This window comes from Carettochelys insculpta, chromosome 1, assembly GCF_033958435.1.
Source record: "Carettochelys insculpta isolate YL-2023 chromosome 1, ASM3395843v1, whole genome shotgun sequence".
NCBI classification, from domain to species: Eukaryota; Metazoa; Chordata; order Testudines; family Carettochelyidae; genus Carettochelys; species Carettochelys insculpta.
Genome location: NC_134137.1, coordinates 327,748,107 through 327,771,480, shown reverse-complemented (window position 1 = coordinate 327,771,480; position 23,374 = coordinate 327,748,107). Strand labels below are relative to the sequence as shown.

Below are 23,374 nucleotides of genomic sequence, written 5' to 3'. Positions count from 1 at the left end.
CTACTATACACACAAACCAGACAGTGAATGGGCTAGCTAATGGCCGCCCTTCTGGCTGATCTCAGTAATTGACATGCCTGATCACTTCCCCAGGAAGAACGGGGAATCTCCGCCCATCACCTCCACAGGTGCCCAATTGTCCACAATTCACAGGTGCGAATTGAGCCTTGCATCTTCCCTGGGAAACCTGGGGTTCAAAACATATTCCTCCCAATCGGCCACTTGAGACCAGGAAGAAGCGTACGTGACAAAAGGGGTATAAAGGGGCTTGGCAGACCAACCCCCTTTGAGTTTCAATCACCTACACCTGCTGGCCAGGTCTGGAATTAACTCCCGAGACTGGGGACGCGTGGTTCGTATCTACTTCTTCCCGAGGGATTGAGAGAGATTCTGGGTCATACCGGATCTAGGAGGCAGGGGTAAGAATTACACCTGTATTACACTTCTTTCCTATCGGAATTGAGGGAAAGACTCTGGTTCCACCAGGTCTAAGAGGCAGGGGTGAAAATCACACCTGCAACTTGCCTTTCTTGTGTACACATTACTTGTATTAGTTTAAGCTAGCTAGTTTGTCTAAAACTTTTCTAAAGTTAAATTGTGTTGTTTCCCCTTTAAAAACTGCGAGTACTAACTTGTATTTTAATCATTTGTCTTAGTTAAATTGTTTCTATCTTTGTATAAATAAAAAGTAACTGTTAAAGCCTCTCTAAGTGTAATTTTCCTCTTGCTGCTGTACCCGAACTAAACACAAACCAAAGAACCCAGCCTGCCCTGGCTGCTTAGCGTAGCTGCTGGTGTGGCATCACCCCCCTTTGCCCCACCAGACCTTTAGCTGGCACCTGGGCATCGGCTCATAAGGCCTCAGAACAGCTCTTGATGCTGCTACTCTTATTTAAATTTGCTTCGCTTTGTATATGACCCACTAATATTATTGCCAACCTAAAATTCATGAATCAAGCCTCTTCAAAATTATAAGTGACTAACTTAGAAGGGTTTCTTTATAAATTAAATTATGTTTTTAAGCCTGCCTCCTAATTTTTGACTGCACCGTTCAGCTCTAGTTTGTGCAAAAATTAGTGTTACCAACTCTTGCACATTTATAATGAATTAAATGTTTTTGGCCTTACTTGCAAAAGCACTTGAGAATCAATCTGAGACTGGGAGCCCACTGTGGGAACTGTACAAACACATTAGTAAGAGACAGTTCTACCCCGAAGAGCTTTCTCCTACCACAAAACATAGAGGTGAGTTGAAGTAGGGGGAATGGGAACTGGAACTTGCCAAATTTCTCTAATATAAGAGCTACCAGGCATCTGGTAGATGGCAACAGCAATTCAGACTGGACTGACTGACAAGGAAAAGGTCATGTTGCTTTTAGCAATGCCCTGAGGTAGTCAAGCCCCATTATGAGCCAAGGAGATATCTTTGAGAATGAGGCTTGCTTTCTGGAAAGTTCATAAAATCAAGTTCTGGCTTTTCTGGAGTTTGCACAGGCAGTGTCTTTTACGTTATAGACTCGGGGAAAAAATCTCCCCCGTTACTGTTGCTTGTAGACTCAAATATAGTCTAAGCCTGCCATACACTACTTGTAAAGGGACAGTTCTCATTAATCAAATACAAATAAGAAGATGTAACAGTAAGACAAATATTAGCATGTGGTCCTAATTCACTTCTAACTACATTTTTGTAAGATAAAATAATTCCAACTACTCCTCCAGGTTCTTTACACATCTGTTAAAATTTAGTATGTATATTTTTTCATCCTTACATGGGTCATTGGCAGGATTTGGGCTTATTCCCTTCTTCCATTCAGCTATAGGAATAAATGGTGTTGGGAGGAGGGATAAAGCATGTTTGTCATCCCTGTGTATTACTTGTAATCTACCATGTCAGACACTTTGTCCATCAGTCTGCCATCTGTCTGTGAGTATGTTTGTTCAAGACCTCCTCATAAACAGTAAGAGCTAAATTTGGTATACAGCTTCCTCTTAAAGCGGGGTGTTTGGTTGTGCCATGACAATGATGCACTGTTGGAATCCAGTTGTTCTCCATAACATGGAACGGGAGAGGTATGATAGCAAGGACAGTTATGCTCCAGAATGACCAACGGGACCCAGCAAGCTTAGGGGACAGTTATAATGTGGAGGGGGCGGCTGCACCTGTAACAGATTATCTGGCTGGGGCAAGGCTCTGCATGTTGCCCTTCTGCCCAACAGGTGGAGCCCAAACGCTTGCCCACATGGCCGACACTAGTGGTGGGGAGGGGAGCCAGACAGCCAGTTGGGCCTCCCCTGCTCCACCAGGCCCACTTTGCCCTTGTTCCCTCCCACTTCCTAGGAGCACCTGTTGGCCAGAGACCACAGCTCCTTCTGCTGCAGCTCCCCCAGGGAGCACCTGCTGGACACCCAGCATAGCCCTGGCCAGCCTTGGGGAGCAGCTGCTGTAGTGTTCCCCCTACTCCCCAGAGCAGCCACCACCTGGGCAGCACAGCCCTGGCTCTCCTAAACCCTCTTCCCACCTCCCTGTTTTGATTTTTATGCACCCCACACCTCCCACCTCTATGCCCTCACTTCTGCATCCTGCACCCCCTACCCTGAGCCCCCACAAGGATCAAGCAATGCTGGGTAAATCCTCCAGTTATATAAAGTATCACAAACTGTGTACTGGGTGTTTGTAATAATATAAACATAGAACAAGTCTCTGCTCTAAAGAACTTACAAATAGAGAAGACTAGAAACATAGGGTAGAGGAAAGAATGATGTTAATGGGTAGCCTGACCAGATGTCCTGTTTTGGCCAGGAAAAACACCTTGTTTAAGCTGTGTCCTGGATGTCATGACATTTTTAGCAAAACTGGGTATTTGTTTTATTTGCTCTTGCCAGTTGATCATCAGTATTGTCCCCTCTCTTCCGCAGGAGACATGGAGGAGCATTCATGGAGGGAGGGACAAGAAGCAATGCTAGGCTTTTGGTAGGGGGCCTCAGGATGTCGACCCCAGCTTGCAGGGCTTTGGACAGCCCTGCATGCACAAGGGAGGGAGGCTGACGACAGCCTTGTGTGGAGTCCAGTTTTCCCCGGGAAACATTGTCACTCTGATCATGGCAGAAGCATCTCTTAAAGGGCTCTGAGAGTGGAGAAAGCTGTAGATTTACAGATCGGTTCCTGGAAAGCATGGATAGTGGGATAGAATCAAAGGTGAAGAGGTCTGAGGAAGGAACAGACAAATAGGTGATAGATGGTGGCGGTAGTGGTGAAAAATGAGTTCAGGGGTGACATAAAAGTGGGTAATCAGGGAGAGTCAGAGTTGTGAAATGCTGAGAGATTAAGGCAGGAAGCCTGAATTCTGTATAGTGGAAAAGTGTAGTCAGTGTACAGATTGAAAGAGTGAGGTGAAGGACTAAGCATCTGTGCTTTGTGCAGAATGGTAGGTGGTGGGATATGATGAGGATTAAAGGGGGTAAAGCTTCAGGAAGACAGGTGAAGTGGTGCAACTTTAGAGTTGCAACAGCCCATATTTCTACAAGAGCCAATTGTCTAATCTGCCGCTCTGCTTTTATGTTTCTAGTCTTCTCTATTTGTAAGTTCTTTAGAGCTTTTAGTTAATGTAATGTTAATGAGTGAAGGTATTACAGCAGTGCCATATGTCCGTGTTACTTACATGGCTGATTACACTGGGCTTATGTCTGAAACAATTGCAATGGTGTTTGCTTCACACTTGCGTGTGTGTGTGTTACTGCATGATGTAGGCCGGTGGATTTACTGCTGTAGTGTTCTCATGGGTCTTTGGCTCCGTTGATGATAACCAGAAGGCTGCTTACATGTGTGTTTAATGTTATGGGCCTAATAATTGCAGCAGACCCTGTGAAATTTTCTAAAGACCACAGACCAGATAAGGATTGAAGGTGCCCGGGCAGGGTTTTTTGGCAAGCAACATACAAACAGTTGTCAAGTGTACTTTATTGATCTACTGCACATATGTACCTACAGCAGATGACTGACACAGACACTGGGAATTCCACTGCCCGTCTAGGTCAGACTAAGATGGTTGTCCCAAGACATCATGTTATATACAAGAACAAACAAAGCACGCTTCACTGCTGATGTGTCAGATTACTACCCTCTGATGCTTAGATACCACCCTGTACTTTGTGATTTGGTTAGATCATCTCTTATCCATCATGCTGTCATTTTAGACCCTTTCCTGAACCTAGTTCTGTATCTGTAAGGCGTAGGTGCCAAAGTCTTTTTTTAATGAGCTGGTGGTACCATGTGATTTCATCTTGTACCAATTATTGTTCTGCACTTGGGCCAATTAACAGTTAGACTATGTCTACACTGGCACCCCCCTTTCAAAAGGGGTATGCCAATGAGGCAGATCAGGATATGCTAATGAGGTGCTACAATGAATATGCAGTGCCTTATTAGCGTAATGGCGACTGCAGCACTTCAAAGGTGCCACTTTCGATCGCACAACTCGTTTATGTGGGGTCCTTTTCGAAAGGACCCTGCAGATGTGGAAATCACCTTATTCCTATAACCAAATAGGAATAAGGGGATTTCGACATCTGCGGGGTCTTTTAGAAAAAAAACCCACGTAGATGAGCCGTGCGCGATTAAAAGGGGCACCCGAAGTGCTGCAGTTGCCATTATGCTAATGAGGTGCTGCATATTCATTAGTGCCTCATTAGCATATCCTGATGTCTCATTAGCATCCGCTGTTTGAAAGGGGGGTGCTAGTGTAGACACGGTCTGTGTTTCATACTCAAGCTCTGTTATCAGGCACTTGCCTCTTGCTCACATTTTAGGCCTGCATCTTACTACACATATCTGAGTGTTACTGTGGATGCACGTGAAAGCGTGTGTGAAACTGGAGGTGTGATTGAAGAACTTTTATGGTCTGTGTTACAAAATCAATTGTATCTTTCATATACATATGTAACTGTTTCTCTTATTATCCATGCATTTTATAATTTCCAAGGGCAGGGAAAAATAATGTGAAAACACTCTCATTATACTCTGATTAATTATGTTCCAATATGTTCTTTCCTCATAGTTGGTAAGTTTTTGTTACAGAGATGTAGCTGAGTTTTATCTAGTTAACACTGCTGTTAAAGTTCCACTAAGCAAATGGATTAACTGTTACCCATTATATCAAACTTACTTCTTAGAGTAAAGTCCACATAAAATGGTTAAATTAGATAAAAGGTGAATGAGAGAATGCCTGGTATCCAGCTCCATTTGTCTACACCAGCAGATGTATAGCCTCTGTCTCAATCAATGCAGGTTTTCCTTCTGTTAGACACATTCATCTTTGCATAGCAGATGCTGCTGAGCACATACAGATTATAGTTCATATATCAATAAGTGTACATTGCTTGATTTGAAAAGAAAAAAAACCCTGCTATTATTTGACTTGCTTTTACAGTATATCCATTTTCTTCCTTCATCTTTTCAGATTATGGCACAGGTTCAAGGCTTGGGGAAGAGATATGTTAAAGCCTTTTTAAAAGGCTTCTTCGTTGCTGTTCCTGTGACAGTGACTTTTCTAGATAGAGTGGCCTGTGTAGCAAGAGTAGAAGGAGCATCAATGCAGGTAACAATGCTTTATTTACTGTTAAATTAAATCCGTGTGTTTACAAGGCTTAAATTTTAAATAACTGATAACCCACTTTTAACCCACTTTTAATTTTTTTTTTTTTTTTAGGAATAACAGTTCTTTCGAGTTTATTTTAGAAAGAACCCCATCTACACTGATTTTTTTCCTCTTGAAAGAATCTCTTCAGAAAAGAGATTATGCAAATGAAGCATGAATTATGTAAATCAGCACTTCATTTGCATTTCCAATTTCCTTCATTTGCATTCCTCTTTTGAAAGAGGAATGTAGTGTAGACATAGCTATATTGTGGAATGGTCTGCTTTTTAATGTGTCACATGGGCATTCTGCAGTATGGCAAGAAAAGGCTCTTGGAGAGTAAAATGTCACAAAACAAAAACGTATTCTTTTAACAACAGATCTTGCTAAAATTTTAGCAAATTAAGACATGCTCATTTTACTGTAGTAAATATATCCGTGTGGAATATGAGGGCTGTGCAGGAGGGAGGGTAGGTCATTTTTGTAATTTTCTGTTTAAAACACTATACATTTTAATTTTAAGAGTAAACAGCTATTACTAGGCTTACTACTACTCATGAATGTGAACAGGAACCTGTGGAACTCATTGCCAGCAGACATTGTTAATGCCAAAACTAGAAATGGGGGTTCAAAAAAGAATTAGATAAATTCATGGAGGATAGGTCCATCAATTATATGATCAGTAACGCAACGTGATGCTTTGGATGTCCTTAGTGTCAAAACACCAAAAGCTGGTAATAGACAATAGTGGATAGAATTGGCTATTCTGTTGATTCCCTCTGAAACACCTAGCTTTGGCCACTGTTGGAAGATACAGTACTGGGCTAGAAGGACCCTGGGTCTGGCACTCTGTATAGCTATTCTTATGTTCCTAAGCTAGAAAATAGATGGCATGAAATCAAGCTAATACTTACTTTGTTTCTTGGGAAAGTTATAATCTAATTGGAGATTTAGTATATGTTTGTGATATAAACTGGTGTACTAAAGCACATGAACATTCTGGTATTTTTTGCAATGTAAAGGGACATTTAAAAGGAAACAAAAGATTCTTGCTACTGAAACCACCACTGCTTCCACTTACTGTGGTGTTGGTATTTTTCAAATGGATGCTACTTCAGTTTGCAAGTATGTCAAGGTGACTCTTTGTCTGTTGCTTCATTGCATTCTGATGTCAATATTCCAATGTGTGTAGTTATAGTAGCTGTATTTTTCTGACAGTGCAACTCCCTGCCCTCCCATGAAAATTACCTTGGTCTAGCAAGGACAGTGTCTTCTTTAGGGGCAGGACGGACTAAGCATTAATCAACTTCTTTTCCTCTTTAAAGTGCCTGGATTTATGTAGTAGATGAAGATTATGAGGACAGCAGAGGCAGATCTTGGGAAAGAGGAAGCAGGTTTGGGGAAAACAAAGCCTGCTGTTTCTTTAAGGCTCCAGGACCAAGAGCCTTTTGGTGTAATGCATGACAAGGCCTTCCCTCTCTCCCAGCTGACATGATAAATTCTGGCAAAGAGAGCAGAGTATGTTCTTTCTCTTCTGTCACAGTGAAAGATACTAGCAGGGCACAGCCTTCTGACTTGTCAGCCCAGGATGAAAAGGACTGAATATCAGATGGGTCACCTGGGGGATTCTGGTTAAGGTTGCAAGGGGCCTGAAATTAGCACATAGGTCCCAGAAGAAGCACTGTGGAGTGCCTGAATGAGGAGGAAGAAATGTGCTTGAACTAGCATGCAGGCTTCAGAAACAAGATTGTGAAACTTTGGAACCAGAGTGAAGAAACCTGCTTCAACTAGAAAACATACCCCTAAAGGAGGGTTGTGATACTCCTGAGTCAGGGAGAAGTAACTTGCTTGAACTAGTGCACAAACTCCAGAAACAGAGCTGTGGGACCCCCTGAATGTAGGAGAAGAGGGGCAACACCAGAGGAGCTAAAAGCATGTGTATTTGGGAGAAGACAAAATACATAAGACCTCACAAAGGAAGGGATCCTATTTTATGTATTCTACATTTAGTGTAAATTGTTGTAAAGGACCAAAAGCTAGTCTACATTACTGCACTAGATCAGTATTGCTATCGTATTGTACAATACTATAGCTGTATTATATCTAATGAAGACTCAGTATGCTGATAGGAAAGTGCTCTCTGCTTGCCATAATTACTGTATATCAATAAGTGGTGGAAGCTATGTTGGTAGGAGAGTATAGTTCACTGATGTAGTGACTGTGGACACCGCTTTAAATTGATGCAACTTGTATAGCTCAGGGCATAACTTTTTCACACCTTTGAGCAATTTAACTTGACTTAAATGACGGTGCAACATGTCCTAAGAGGTCCTGAGATCTGGGTGCTTGTAGGGCAGTCTCTAAGAAAGTGACTTAGTTTTGGTATCACTCCATCTTGATGACAAGTGTAAATTAGTACTTCATCACAAATATTATGTTTATGTAGCACTGTTTTTCTTTTATATTGTAAGGGCTTCAAAACTACCTTACTGATTAAAGGTTTGACTTTGTGAGGTACTGAGCTGCCTTCTTCAATATCCTGAGTGCACTTGCCTACTGACTTCAGTGAGAGATGAGGGTATTCAGCACTTCCAAGATCAGCCTCCAAAGCAGCATTTCCCAAAATAATTTGGCCACGGAACATGTTTGGGCTATTGACAGAACACGTATATGCTGGTTGTGGGGAGAGGGCTGGGTGGACGGTTTTGTGCCAAAAAATGTCTGTACGTAATGCTCAAAAGTTGATTTAAAAGAGTTTTTTAGTTTTTTTAGATGTCTTTTATTTTACAAAGAAGAAAAAATGAGAAAATCATCTGAATGAAAACTCATGCCCTTCTGATTGGAGAATGGTTAGCAAACACTACAATAAAGTCTAAAAGTTAAAAATTAAGTACAAACGCAAAACAAAACATCAGAATAACAGTACAGAGGAGGATGGTTAGTGTCACTCTTTTGTACAAAACCAGAAAGGACAATATTGTTTGAAAAAGAAATGTCCTTCCTTAAAGGTTAAACATTTTTATGAAAAGAAATGCAAAACAAATTAGATAGGGAAAAATATTTTTGCATTTTGTGTTTTTATCCATTTGTTATTTTTACAGAAAACTACTAGAAAGAAAAATAAGTAACATTTGACAGTTTTTTTAATGGGAAGAGTGTTTTTGTATCTTTTGATCACAAATCTACTTAATGTTATGAATGATGCTGGAGAATTGGATCCTCATATCAGGTGTGGCATCACAAGATTTGTCTAAAGAAACTTGCGCTGAACCAATCTGAATTTACTCTGATTGTTTTGGCATGAGTAGCATAATAACAGTTGTGAATGCATTATAAATATTAATATAACTAAAATCTAAATACCATTCAAATACCTTAGTATTTTTGATACACACCATTTCACGTTTGATATTTTTGAAGGAAAAATATTGCTAGCATTGACATTTTTTCATCACGTCGCATAGAACACTAGTGTTCATGGAATACAGTTTGGGAAATGCTGCGCAGAAGGTTTGATCCTGCGATTTTTATTTTAAGCAAAACTGCACTTGGTGCGTGCTCCAGGATGGAGGAGGCAAGGTGGCTCTTACACTATCTTTCTGCTTGTATACTTTTAGTCCATCTGGTGTCAAACCGGTCCTCTGGGTGTAACATATGTCCTTTCTGCTGCTTTGGGTTACAGTGGAACAAATGTTGCTTAGGCACTGTTCCACTGGCTACAGGTTGATAGAATATGGTGCATTTTGACATTGCTCTTGATCTGCACAAGAATTCTTCTTTATCCCTGCCGATGGAGCAGTTGGTGTTGAGTTGCCTATGCTAGATTTATATCACTGCATGAATTCCCTGAACACTGGCACACCTCATATGCCTTGATAGGGAAGCTTTTCATATAGGGATGGAGACAAGGCATGATGATGCAGCCTCATAGTTTAAAAATTCATTGTTACATACAGTGTAATTTTCACTGCTGTTTCTCAGAATATCTTTGGTTGGCAGTGAAAGGGATGAAAAGGTCAGGAAAGTCAATTAGCAGCTGTGGCAGTAGGGTGTGTGAGCGAAGAGGAAAAGATCACAGAACATTGAAAGAAAAGACTGTATGGGAAACTGTCTTTTCCTGTACCCTCCACCAGCAGCTAAGAAGGTGGAAGGAGAAAGAAAGCAGTTTCCCCACTCTTCACAGCTGGGCCTGATGCTCCAGGATTCCAGATCCTCACAGCATGGCAGGTCTGCTCTGACGGAGTATATGTCCGAAATCCTGGCACCTGGTGATTCTTGTCATTGTCAATTTTGCTCATCAGATGCTAGGGTCTTGAGGAGGAGATTTCACTTTAAAGTATGTCCAGTGTTTCTGAAATACAAATTTCATGGAATTTCTGTTTCATAAGAAAATTAAAAAATGCTTGGATTTCAAAATATTGACATTTCCCAGTAAACAAATTAAAGTTGTGGGCAGTTACTTTTGTCCAATAGCTAAAAACTTATGTTAATGTTTTAAAAGCTCACTTACATCACCTGAAAGGCAGCATCTCCAACAACGCAATATGTTCTCGCACTGTGCTAGAACATTGGTTCAGTGTTGATTTGGAGGGATGAGTGTTACAAGCCAGTCCATGTGAGCTTTTTGTATAAACTGAGTTTGAATAACACAAAAGGCATAGTTCAAAACGAAGGTGTATTTCTGTGCTGTATAACATATCTCATACTTTTATGTCATGACATTCTTCAGAACACTGTGAACCTGAACTAATTTTAAACATTTATAATAAAATATTCATTTAGTTTTGTGTGAAATTTTATTAGATCCAAATTACACCAGTCTTTTAGTTGGTATGTTGTTTTAAAGAAATATGCCTCTCTTTCAGACTGCAGAGCTTGAGGAAAGGGAAGTACAGGTCACTACCTTAGAGTGCCATTTCTTTATCTTGCACTCCAGAAAGTGATTTATGTTGAATGCATTTGAAAGCTATAGGATAGGAGGAAAAGTGGAGTTCAGTCAGCATGTAGCCGTATTCATCAATAGTATACTTCCATTCGGTGTATGATTGTGTTGACTTCAAGCTCTCATTGTGAGATCTCCAAGATGTGATTTGTACTAGACCGCTTAGACTCCTAGCTGGCTTTTTGCACTCATTATTTTGGTTCCTGCTGGGTTTGAAATTAAAAGTTCTGTCAAGAAGCAAGAAATAGGATTTTTTTCTTTTCAGATTTCCTGCTTTTTGGTTTTTATTTTTTTTTTAACCCAGAATGTGTGCAATATTGCTCCATAATCACTAAAGATTGTAAGTCCTTTGATACACTGATGGAGGTCCTCCAAAAAAATATTTTGAGAGATATTCTCAACCGTTATAGCAGACTCCCCATATTTCATTGTTTCATGCTGATTTTGTATTTTCACAGTGTTGTGAACTACCTGGTGTAAACCTTTCTTCTGTTCAGTTTCCTCTTCATGAGTATTTACCTCTAATCTGTAAACTAATGCACCATTTAATTTTTATCACACTTTATTGCTTCATTGTTCTTTCTTTTTAATTTCCTTTTCTTTAAAGCCCTAATTGCAGCCTTTGTTTCTTAGATTGCCAGAGTTTTATGTGCTGATCTAACATATTGTTATTAATAGGGGGCGTCAAATGGATTCTGTGTTGATTTACAGCATTGAATATGTGTGGCACAGAAACAGCTGGTGTGACAATTTAGTAATTTACTGTTATGGATCTTGTAATTTTTCTTGTAACGTTGACTATACACTTATTTTATAGAGTTACTACTCTAATACATGCACCTTCATTTTCAATATTTATATCTGTTTGTTATTTCTTCTGTTGAGTTATAATGCATTCTGACTGATATATTGAAATTTGTTTATACTTCATTGAATTGATCATGTTTTTCCTAATGATGTGGAAAAGGAACCCCCTGATGGTTAATGAATATAAGGATTCATATATCCAAACTAGCTGCTTTGAAATGTGGGATTACAAAATGAGCTCACAGTTTTTTCTGCAAGTCCAACAACAAACAATTGAGTGTGCTATACCGGGGATGTAGTTTGATGATCAGTAGCCACAAAGTGCACTTGCCACTGTAGACACTAGAGTAGCAAATATTTTTCAATATTGTAATTCATTATGTAATCTGCCTTATTCTATGGCAGTTTCTCCTTGTGTTGTTGTTGTAATATTATGGTTACCATGATTATACATATGTCTGCATGGTGTTTTGAATATTTCTCCTCTTCTTTGAGCTATCAGAAAATAAGCCTGGGCTTTCTGGAGTCCACCAGCAGCACAACAAGTATCAAATTAATCCTTATTTATTGTTAAAGGGTACATTGTTTCCCTCTTTCTGATGGAACAATGTGTCCTTTGAGGCTCACATTATATGACTGGGACATTAATTTACATGCTTTTAGCAGTAAATTTGTTAATACTTGGAGAGTCAAAATGCTGTATGACTTCTGCAATGTTGTTCTAAATTAAGACTTGTGTGTCCCATTTGCTCTGAGCTATTAAGCCAGGAGCTTGAACTAACTGGAAAGAGCTCTTCAGAATAATAGAGAGATACAATATGCAACATTCTTGGATTTTGTTTCCTTAAAAATAACAGCATTTATGGGTCCTTTAGTTAATGCTATTTCAGAAATAGCATTAGGTGTGTTTGTGTTTTTTTTTTAAACTAGGAGTTTTACCGCGAATAAAAAGCATGAACTATAAATTACTTGTAAACATAATTTTATACATGAGTGTTCAGGGAAGGCATCACAATTTATACCGTTCACCAGAGGATGTAGTAGACTGTAATTATTAATGTAAAATGAAGGTATTCTTTAGCTTTTCCTCCCTTCTTCATGCCTTCTCCTAGAGAATTGTTTATGTAAGTTTTAGTAGGCTGTCATTTCATTGCATCAAGATGCTTTTGTGTAGAAGTAGAAAAGCAAGTGATCCTAAATTTCAGCATGTCTCATAGATGTAAAGTTAAAACGTATCTATTAATTAATTGGGCACCAAGCCTCTGCACCAAACAAGCCATGTCACTAATGTATTTTTAAATAGTGTAACTTTCACAAAATTGGCAAAAGTTTTAGAAAGCGGTGGAATACAATGATATTAATGTATTTAAAATATAGGAGTGCGTAATGTCAGTAATCTTCACAACACACTGCTGGGAGGCAACAGCTAGGTTGTAACTGTGTCACTGATTTGCAGATCAGCTTACTTTTCCATACCTTAGATTCTCCATCCGTAAAATGATAATACTTAGCTCACCGATACAAGGTTTTGTGAGTTTTGATGAATGTTGACATAGTATTTGGAAAGCTGTCTACACATAAAATGTGAAATGCATCTAGAGATGGAGCCAGAGATTCAAATTCCAGCTGCACTGAACCCATTCTTCAGCCTTTTTAGATTTCCTCACGTCTCCTCCTCTTGCCAGTTGATCCCTCTCCCAACCTCAAATGGAGCATACTGCCTGCTCTCCTTGCACTCCCTGGTAGAGGAAGTCACTCTTTTTCCGCCCCCCCACCCCAAAGCATCATGGAACTTGTAGTCTCTGAGGCTAGATTGCAGCACACAGGATCCTGTGAACTGAAACACTCCCAATCAACTTCAAAAGGAAATTAAAAAGAAGATCCGTTCTACATAAGACGGAGATTCCATGTCACTTTTAATCAGACTAGGGTTTGTGCTTTTGTCATTGGTTCAATATCTTTTCTCCTTACTGAAATACATGATACTACATATCCAGTGATTGCTACCCTTCAGTCCAAGGTGGTTGCATTTCAGTGTCATGAGTCTAGTTAGTGAATCATTACAAACAAAAGTGCCATGTAGATATAGAAATTATCCTTCCAGGAAAACAATGAAGAGTCCTGTGGCACCTTTAAGCCTGTCAGATCTATTCGGCCATAAGCTTTTGTGGGTTTTCCAAAGTGGAATGCAGAATCTGGTCCAAAAGGTGACTGTAGCTGGACCGCTTGGAAATAGTGACCATAATATAATTAAATTTAACATTCCTATGGTTGAAAAAACACCACAGTGGCCCAACATTTTGGCATTTAATTTCATGAAGGGGAAGTACACAAAAACTGTGAGGTTAGTTAAACAGAAGTTAAAAGATACAGTGTCAAAAGTGAAGTCCCTGCAGGCTGCATGGAAACGTTTCAAAGACACCATGCTAGAGGTTCAACTTACATGTATACCTCAAATAGAAAAAAAATAGAGAAGCGAAAAAGTACTGCTGTGGCTTAACATCCAAGTAAAAGAAGCAGTGAGAAAAAGAGGAAAAAAAGCATAATTTAAAAAGTGGATGATAAATCCTAGTGAGGAAAATAGAAAGGAGCAAAAACTCTGTCAAATGAAGTGCAAAAATATAATAAAGAACACCAGAAGGGAATCTGAAGAACATCTAACCAAAACCAAAAAGTAATAGCAATTTTTTTTAAAAGTGCTCCAGAAGCAGGAAGCCTGTGTAACAGCCAGTGGTACCACTGGATGATCAAGATGTTGAAGGACAGTAAGGTCATTGCTGAGAAACTAAATGAATTCTTTGCATTGGTCTTCATGGTTGAGGATGTTAGGGGCCTGTTCCAAACCTGAGGCATTCTTTTTAGAGGACAGATCAGGGAACTGCCTCAAACTGAGCTGTCCTTAGAGGAGGTTCTGGAACAAATTGATAAACTAAACAGTAGAAAATCACCAGGACCAGATGGCATTCAACCAAGAGTCAGTTTCTCAGGATAAGTGAATAGTTTCACAACTTACACCTATGGACAGGATGACTCTGACCTCACTTCCCCCGGGTCATGTGGACGTGCCATCAGTGGCATAGAGCTAGCCTCCCGAAGCCACCCTGCTGTGCTGCTAGTGGTGACCCTGGGAGAGTTTTAAATCGCCTGAGGATGTGTGGGGGTGGAGCAGAGTGAGCATGCAGCCAGCAGGTGAGGTTGAGAGATGTGCAGGGGGCATGTGAAGGCATGGAGACCCCTATCCCTGCAACTCCTCCAGCCGTACCAGAGCTGGCCCACTAGGAAGATTTGATGACTGGTACTGACCCTAATGTAAATTGAGTTTGAGATCCCTGTAATAGCTCATGTTTGGTGAAATGTGAGGAATACTCAATGTAAATGTCATAAAACAGAGAACTATATAAGGCGGAGTCTGATCAAGATACACGCTGTTTAGCACTGTAACAAAAACATGACAGATGGAATTGGTAAAATTTTTTCTATGGGAATATTTCCATTGGAAAATGCTGATTTGATAGAATCAGAACATTGTGCTGGAGTGTAATGATTCTGTTCAAAATATAAGTGGAAACCAGACAGGACAACAAGGCCTATTTTCCTGCCAGTTTGGGCACCCCCTGCTCTATGCTTCCCAGGGCAGCTGGGAGGAAGCTGAAAAGTTCCTTTTTTTGTCCAGTGACTTTTTAACTTTTCACAATGATTCAGCCCAAAAATATGCCATCTCTCGGGGGAAAAAAAAATCTGAATTTACCATGGTATGGAAGTGCCATTTCCTTAACTGCCTCTGTTGGCATCTTTCTATTATATCCTTGAAGAAAGAGGTTAGCAGTCGCAAAACTCTCAAGAGGCAAGTATTTGATAGCATTGACACCAGCCTCACTGAGTACATTCCCAAACGCTAAATCTGTCAAGCAAAGAGGCTGTGCTAGCAACCATTATGTATTTCAGGGATAACATGAGCGCTACTTGATACACACTGGCTATGTCTACACTAGCCAAAAACTTCAAAATGGCCATGCAAATGGCCATTTCGAAGTTTACTAATGAAGTGCTGAAATACATATTCAGTACCTCATTAGCATGTGGGCGGCTGCGGCACTTCGAAATTGACGCGGCTCGTCCAGACGGGGCTCCTTTTTGAAAGGACCTCACCTACTTCGAAGTCCCCTTATTTCCATCTGCTCATAGGAATAAGGGGACTTCGAAGTAGCCGGGGTCCTTTCGAAAAGGAGCCCTGTCTGGACGAGCCGCATCAATTTCAAAGTGCCGCGGCCTCCCACATGCTAATAAGGAGCTGAATATGTATTTCAGCACTTCATTAGTAAACTTCAAAATGGCCATTTGCATGGCCATTTCAAATTTTTTTGGTTAGTGTAGACATAGCCACTCTGGTAGAGTAGTAACAGAGAGGGAGCCATGCCAGTCTATACACTAGCAAAACAAAAAGCAGTCAAGTAGCACTTTAAAGACTAGCAAAATAATTTATTAGGTGAGCTTTTGTGGGACCGACCCACTTCTTCAGACCATAGCCATACCAGAACCAGAATGGTAGAATGGCTCTTCTAAAAATGGTGCTGCTCGTCATGAAATATTGTGGTGCAAAACATGGTTGGTCTGTGTTGTATATTAATAAGAGTATGGAGAATTGCAGTTGAATTTCAATTTGTATATTAAAGTGCATTGCAAGATGTACATTGTACTTTACTATAAATGTATGATGTTTATATCAGCACCTAACATAAGTGGGTTCCCCTGAACATACTTTTCTCACCAGTGTTTCACATAGTGGTCTGATGAAACCAATGGCCAAAAAAATTTTATTAGCTTTAGTGGGACCAGGGTTTGGAGCAAAGATTAAATTAGAGAGGAGCAGGATGTGAGGAGACTTAGGAGAAATGTTGAATTTCTTTCTTTTAACATAAAACTGCTTTCCTCTTTTTTTAGCCTTCCTTAAATCCAGGGGGAAGACAGGTATCTGATATAGTGCTTTTAAACCACTGGAGTGTCAGGAATTACGAGGTGCAACGTGGAGACATTGTGTCATTAGTGTAAGTAATTTCAAATAGATTTCTGTACATATTTACATCCATCTTGAACCATCAGCATTGTAATAGGTTTTGTCTGTAGTGCCATGGTGCGTGCTGGCAGTGAAACTAGGCAGAAAAATGGTGGTATGAACAACAAATGCATTACTATTGTACTTTTCCAACATACAAGAGCTCTTCAAAGGCTTCATTGTCACATATTTGCGTGAAAGGAGAAAATGTCAAGTATTGTGTGTTGTTATATAGATATTTACAAGAACTGCCAAGTTTAAAAAAAAAAGGAGGTGCAATAACGTATTTGAGATTTGTGATTAAGTATTGTGATCAGTTAAATGATTATTATGGATCTGGAACACAGTAGATAAAAATACCTGGATTACTGGAGCATGTGAAAAGAGAGTTTTTTAAGTTGTGTTGCTTTATGAATATGTTTAATGCAGGACAAAAACCTTCTGGTTTTTCTTCCTGTTTAACAAATAGTGATTTTTTCTGGAAAAATCTAAGTACCACATTAACGTTAAAGTAAGATCACAGAAATGAGACTTCTCTTTAAAGGATAACTGTTTATTTTTATTTTTATTTTTAAAGGCTTATGAATTAGAATGTGGAGGTCTATGTATCAAGCCAAAAGGTGGCACTGTTTCTCTGTTAAAAATATTCAAGACCATTAGAGGACAAAAACTCCATTTCAGTCTTAATGTAATGAAATGTCAAAGTGTGCATAACTGACACAATGATATAATACATTCTCATAGTATATGCTTGAACGGTTTGAACGGTTTTTAGTTTTATAAGTAAAATGCACAGTATATAGAATGCAACTGAACTTATCTTCCAAATCTGATTTCCGTAGTTCCCTATGCATTATACATCAGTATTAATGGTTTATGTTGTTATGGCTACCTGTCTACTGAGGTAGCACTTAATATATACATTTTACTACCAATTGTCAATGCAAATACAACAAATCTATTCTGAAGTACACTCTTCTTTTGTAGGAAGACCTCTGATTTATTTTTCTGGTTTTTGAATGGGCTGCTGTGTTTTCTGGAAGATTTTTCTAAATGCTTTGAATAAAGTAGTATATTACTCATATTTGAGACACCTTACACTTAATGGAGGGACTCCAAAATCAGGCCAGTTCATTTCCTGTATAGGAGCAGAGTCTCTACATCCACATACATACTGCACCAAAGCCATATCGTAGAAGCTACTTTAAATACAGTACTAGATCTGGTTATTAATTACTGACTGGACTGAAGAGAAGGTCAGGGAGTTTAACTAGTTGCAAAGTGGAATAACTTATTTACATGGTAGGGAATCTTTAAAAGCATAATGATTATTATCTTATCCAGCTGTATGGATTACTTTAACTTTGTCATCCAGGGGCCCTGTTTTTGAAACCTTTTTGTTACCAGCTTTTTACGTGCTGGGTTATACACTTATAACCTCATTACTATTTTATCTTCCGTTTGACACAGTTGTTTTCTCATTTATTGGCGATAGAACGAATATCCACCCATGTGGAAGAGGTTACATAATAGCCATGTAGTTGCACCGAGGCTTTTCTTATTCTCCTGGGAAGTATACAAAAAGCACAGAATAGAATGGTCCAAAGTCATTATGAGCACAAGGAAAAAGAGATTAAATTCATGAAGATTCAGTCTAGTTTTTGTATGTAGAGATATTAAAGAATTCTTCACATCATTTAATTTAGGGAATCTTATTACATTGGTGCATTAGAAATTGAGTTAAACTAGCATACTGGCTTTTCCATGCTTCTTTCAACGCATCTCAGTTTGGATCCAAATTTTGTAACTTGGGACAAGCATTATGCACTTTAAAGTCTGAATATAACAAAATGATGTGGTAAAACTTGTATGATGTAGTACCCAAGTAAAAGGAAATTGTGCAAGCACATGTTTATTCAATCAAGAGACTTCTGGTACATGAAAATTTTGTTGAGTAAATGGATTAATTTCTACTCATCTTGATTCTGGTTATGTGATTCAGTGGTTAGAACATATGCTGTGTATATAATTTTACTAGTTTACTCTTGCATTTAGTGTTTGATATTGGCATTTTATTGCTTGTTACAGGACACAGTTGGACTCTGAGATTATAAGTATGCTTCACTTCACATTCTTACAACATCAACAACTGCATCTACCAAACATGATACGTAATTGCTGGTTGTAGATGAGATGCATTATACTGAGAGTGGCATCAATTGTTAAAATATAAATTTACATACACGGCTAGATTCAGCTTTTGAATGTTGCTCTCCTGACTTCAGTGTGATTAAGTTACTGATGAAAGAAGTTGGTCACAGAGGTGTACTTTGTGTAGTTCGAAGGGGTGTGTGTGTGTGTGTGAGTGAGAGAGAGAGAGAGAAATATTAAAAATATCCTCGAATCTCTCTTGACAAAAGTGGGTATCCTGTGTCTTCTCAGAGTGTGCATATGTTAAAACATCAGAAAATGCCTCCCCTCCCAATCTCATATAACCAAAGCATAAATCCTATACAAGTTGAGCTAAATTTTGAAAACTGTAGTCAATTCAAATTTATGAGAAATAAATTCACCCACCCCTGCTAGCCTGTATTTCAAATGAGAAGTCTAATGACTAGGCTTTTTTTTCTGATAATTAAATAAATCCGAAGTACACTAAGAATGTGAAGTAAATCCATTGTGTGTGATAGATATGCTATTTTTGTCATGTTGTCTTATTTGCATCTTTGTATGGGGTAGCCTGCATTTGAAAATGTAAAACTTCCTTTTCTTTTTTCAAAATGTATGTTGTTTATCTTCAGTGGTTTAGAATCTGAGAATTTCATTGATGTGTGCACAGTTAAATAAGAGATCATGTTAATGCCAGAATAGTCCTCAATTGTGAAATAGGTATCATGATGAAATCAGTTTAGATCATCTAGTGACCTCTGTTCAGGTGGATCTCTGAACCTGTGTGGTGCGCCACTGACATTAATAAGCTCCACTCACACCTGTTGTATTGCAGAACTGGAGCTTATTTTGCCATGATGTCTTTTGTAGGTTTGAGGGTATCTTTTTTTTTTTTTAAATTATTATATTTTATTTTATTTTTTATTTAAAAAGACATTGCTAAAGAACGAGTTATGACTCTGTTTACTTTACGTGTGTTTATTGAAAATCTCTGGTGTTTGGCAATGAAAATTCCCCTCATCTGTTGTGGAGTTACTGGTGTTTTTAATTTATTGTAGAAATATACGGCTGACCATTTGATTTGGAGCCTTGTACAGTGTACACACTAAAGTTAGTTTTATACTGGCAGGGTGAGAAAAAAAGCGGTTGGATAAATTTAGGGATGAGTAAACCTGACAATTTTTTTAATTCAGATTTTTAAAATAACAGGCATATCACATTTTAAGGTAGGTTAGTTACAGCTTCTTGAACTACTGCATTTTGATCCAGTGGTATAGTGCAATAGTATGGCTCTGATTATAAATGCTGAATATAGAAACTAAATTAATATTCCATATTTTGTGCTTAAATTACACACCTAAAATTTGTTTATTTTTACAAGGAAGTTGCCTTTTACAGTAACATATAGCTATTGAAGCAAATTATAAAGCTGGGCATGCAAAGAAATTTAAAAAAAATTTCTGTTCACACTTGGATTCCAGTTGAGCAGTTTTTATATAGGTGATATTTAAGGTGAAAAATGAAACTTCCAGCACATAATCATCCATGTTGACACCTCAGGTTCTTTTTAAGGTTTTGAAATTACACCTTCTAATACAGTGATGCACTGGAAGGATATCTCAGTGGTTTGAGCAATGGCCTGCTAAACCTAGGCTTGTGAGTTCAATCCTTGAGGAGATGATTTAGGGGTCTGAGGCAAATAGATTAAAAAAAATCTGTTAGGGTCATTCTTGGACTCAATGACCTCCCAAGGTCCCTTCCAGCTCTGTGAAATGTATATCGCCATATATTTATATTCATGAAATTGAACTGAACAAGCCACTAAAATATATATTGTAAGAGTGAAATACTGCTCTAACAGATCTTGTTAATTTATAGTTTATATAATTACCTTTCCCTTTACCAGGCTTAGGGAGTAAGTTAATGAAAATGTTTATATAACATCTTTTATCTGGAAACTTTCCCAAATAGTCAAAATTCTGTATGTCATGTCTGGAAATACTGTGAAATATGAATGTGTGTTGATACATAGCTTGTGCTTCTAATCATATGCTTGACAGCTGCATTTCAAAACTCAGTAAAGTATTGAGGGGGGACAATAAGTATCAAAATAAACTAGAACTATACCTACCACTTACATTGAACTTTTGATTTGAAATGCTTTACAAAAGAGGGCTGTACTATTATTTCTGCTCTACAGATGGGGAAAGTGTTCACAGAAACTTGTTCAGCATAGCTCAGCAGGCCATTGTCTGAGCTCGAATTTGAAACTAGGGTCTCCGAAGAACCAGTCCAGTGTATTATGCAATAACGTGGCTGTAGTCAAAGCAGTTTAGACATTTCCTAATGAATTCTAGCAAAACCTATGTGAGACAAATATGTAGATAGCGTATGAAATACTGAATAGTATGCTGTGTCCATTTTTTAGGTGGGGAAACTGGGGCAGAGAAGTTTTTTGTGGCTCCCATAGCACAGTTTCAAAGTCTATTGGTGTACAAACTCCCAGTGCAATTCCTAATCCACTAAATAACACTCTGCTACATATAATTCCGTTTTGTATATTGGCTTATCAAGCTTATTGGGCTCCTGTACAAATGTACACAAATAACTTGGTCATTATGTAAATATAACCATTGCCAACACTAAACATTCAGGCCCACAAAAATCATCAGGTTTAACATGTCATATGAAAAAAAAAATTAGTCTAGTCTTTGAGCCTTTTGGATGCACTTGAGTCACATTTTCAAATACTCTACAGCCATGAGATCTAGAAACAGATTCCTATTCAGTGATTTGTTTCCAGGAAGAGAAGCTTAACATAAAACAGCAGATTTCAAGACTTGTGGCAAAATAGTGAGAGTTGGAGACACTTTTGAGATTGTTGCAGTAAAATGCAACAGCTATTTAACACACTATCTGCATGACTAATTAGGTGAGGAAATGAAGAATCTCATGGAATTCAAGTTATACATAGAATTTTAGGTATGTAAAAACCAAACGAGAACCTTGTGGCTAATTTAGCTTAACTTTTACATAAGAGCAAATTCATAAGTAAGAAAATAACTATACTTTCTTTGGACTTGTCAAGAAAAAAAGATAAAATATAAAAACCAGCATTTTTAATAAAAGAACATTTTCCTAGTCAAACACATGAGAGGTATACTGCATGTAATAGAAGACTCTCAGCATGTATGACGTTCTGAGTCATAGGTTCACTGAACACAATATCAGTTCACATATAACTAAACCTGTAAGAATTAGTGTGTGATCGTTTTTTGAGGTAAGGCTGATATTATACAACATGACATTCTGTCAAATGAAGTGTTATAAAGTACAAATTCAGATAGATAATTGCCTCAGCATGTCCTAGTTAAAATTTCATTGTGACAGCCATGCTTTGGAGAATCATGCCCATACGCCAGAAACAACTCAACATTAATGTTATGATTTTTAAAATATTGTATATGGGAACCATTTGTAAATGTAAAGATGCAGAGTGTCTTGTGAGCACCATCATAATATGTAGTTATATGAGTGTGTTTTTAAAGGTTAGTTTACTTCTCAGATCTCAGCACAAGCTGTAAGACACCACAGAAAGGAAGTTTAGTATGATACTAACACCTTTGGTACAAAAGAAGAACATATTGTAGGGAACATTGCATATGTATTGTAAGATGGATAAACAGAAGAACCTAATGACAGACCTGAGCAAATGCTCATGCTGAACCTAAATCGCTCCCAAAATGAACTTCGTATTTGAGATTCAAAGTGTTCCTGAACTTCATTATATGGTTGCAGAAGGCATTTTTTTTCTCATCACTTGTCTCTGAGTCACATATCACCGTTTGGCTGTCCAGAATTCTGATTTAAAATCAGTTATTTCTTTGAATGTCATTTGAAGTATTCAGTACAGACACACGTGCTACTTCCAGAGATGGTGTCATAGTGCATGGAACCCTGGCCATTCTGTCCCTGCTTGATCTCCATGGCTATGTCTATACTACATCTAGGAGTGAGCCTCCCAGTCCAGCTCCACAGATTTGTGGTGACAGGGCACATAGTAGCATGCTAAAAATATAATATGTAGACACTGTAGCTCAGGCTCTCAAACCTGGGAGTTGGAGTGAGGTGGTCCAGCCTGAGTTGCAAACAGTGCTGCATATAGTAAACTAAGGAAAACCTCACACCTGGATGCATTTATAAACCCTTAGAATAAGTTTAGATTTTATACTGTGAATTAGAGGTTTTATAGAGTTGGGGAAAGATGAACATATGGTACCTTGTATTTGTAACATGGGTAAATTCTCCTTCCCAAAGCATGTCTTAAGTACTGTACATAATTTTGTTTCTTTTTAAAAGAAGTGCCCTACTCAGGCAATTTTTGTTGTATTGTGGAAAACGAAAAGTTATAGAGGGAAAAAGCTCCTCCCATTAGTCGCCTTTTCATGTCCACCCCACATAAAGTTCGCAGGTTTTACTAGGAATATAAGTTGACTTGATTGTGGTGATCTTCTGTTCTGAATCGCAGGATGGTTTCTTTGAGTCAGAAAGTACTAAATGTATGGACATGCTGTGTTAGGATTTTTAAAAAGCTCACAATTAATCTTTACTATTGAAAAAGAAATGGTCTGTCTCCTGAGAGATCAGTAGTGTGGAAATCAACTATATATTTAGAAGACCTCTTGAAAGGAATGACTAATGGAATAATTGTGGAAAGATCAACTTTCATAGCATTGTAAATGGAATGGATGCCATATTTTGTTTTGTTTTA

At 38.4% G+C, this 23,374-nt stretch overlaps 1 protein-coding gene across 4 annotated transcripts in view; it reads left to right on the top strand.

Annotated features, from left to right (window-relative positions):
* Positions 1 to 23,374, top strand: part of IMMP2L (inner mitochondrial membrane peptidase subunit 2) — an 850,269-nt gene that overhangs the window by 26,867 nt on the left and 800,028 nt on the right. For all 4 annotated transcript variants that reach the window (XM_074984087.1, XM_074984088.1, XM_074984089.1 and 1 more), the window contains exons 2-3: positions 5,456 to 5,593; positions 16,323 to 16,426. In XM_074984087.1, coding sequence (XP_074840188.1) covers positions 5,459 to 5,593; positions 16,323 to 16,426 — 239 coding nt within the window. In that variant the 5' untranslated portion in view covers positions 5,456 to 5,458. The remainder of the gene's footprint in view (positions 1 to 5,455; positions 5,594 to 16,322; positions 16,427 to 23,374) is intronic.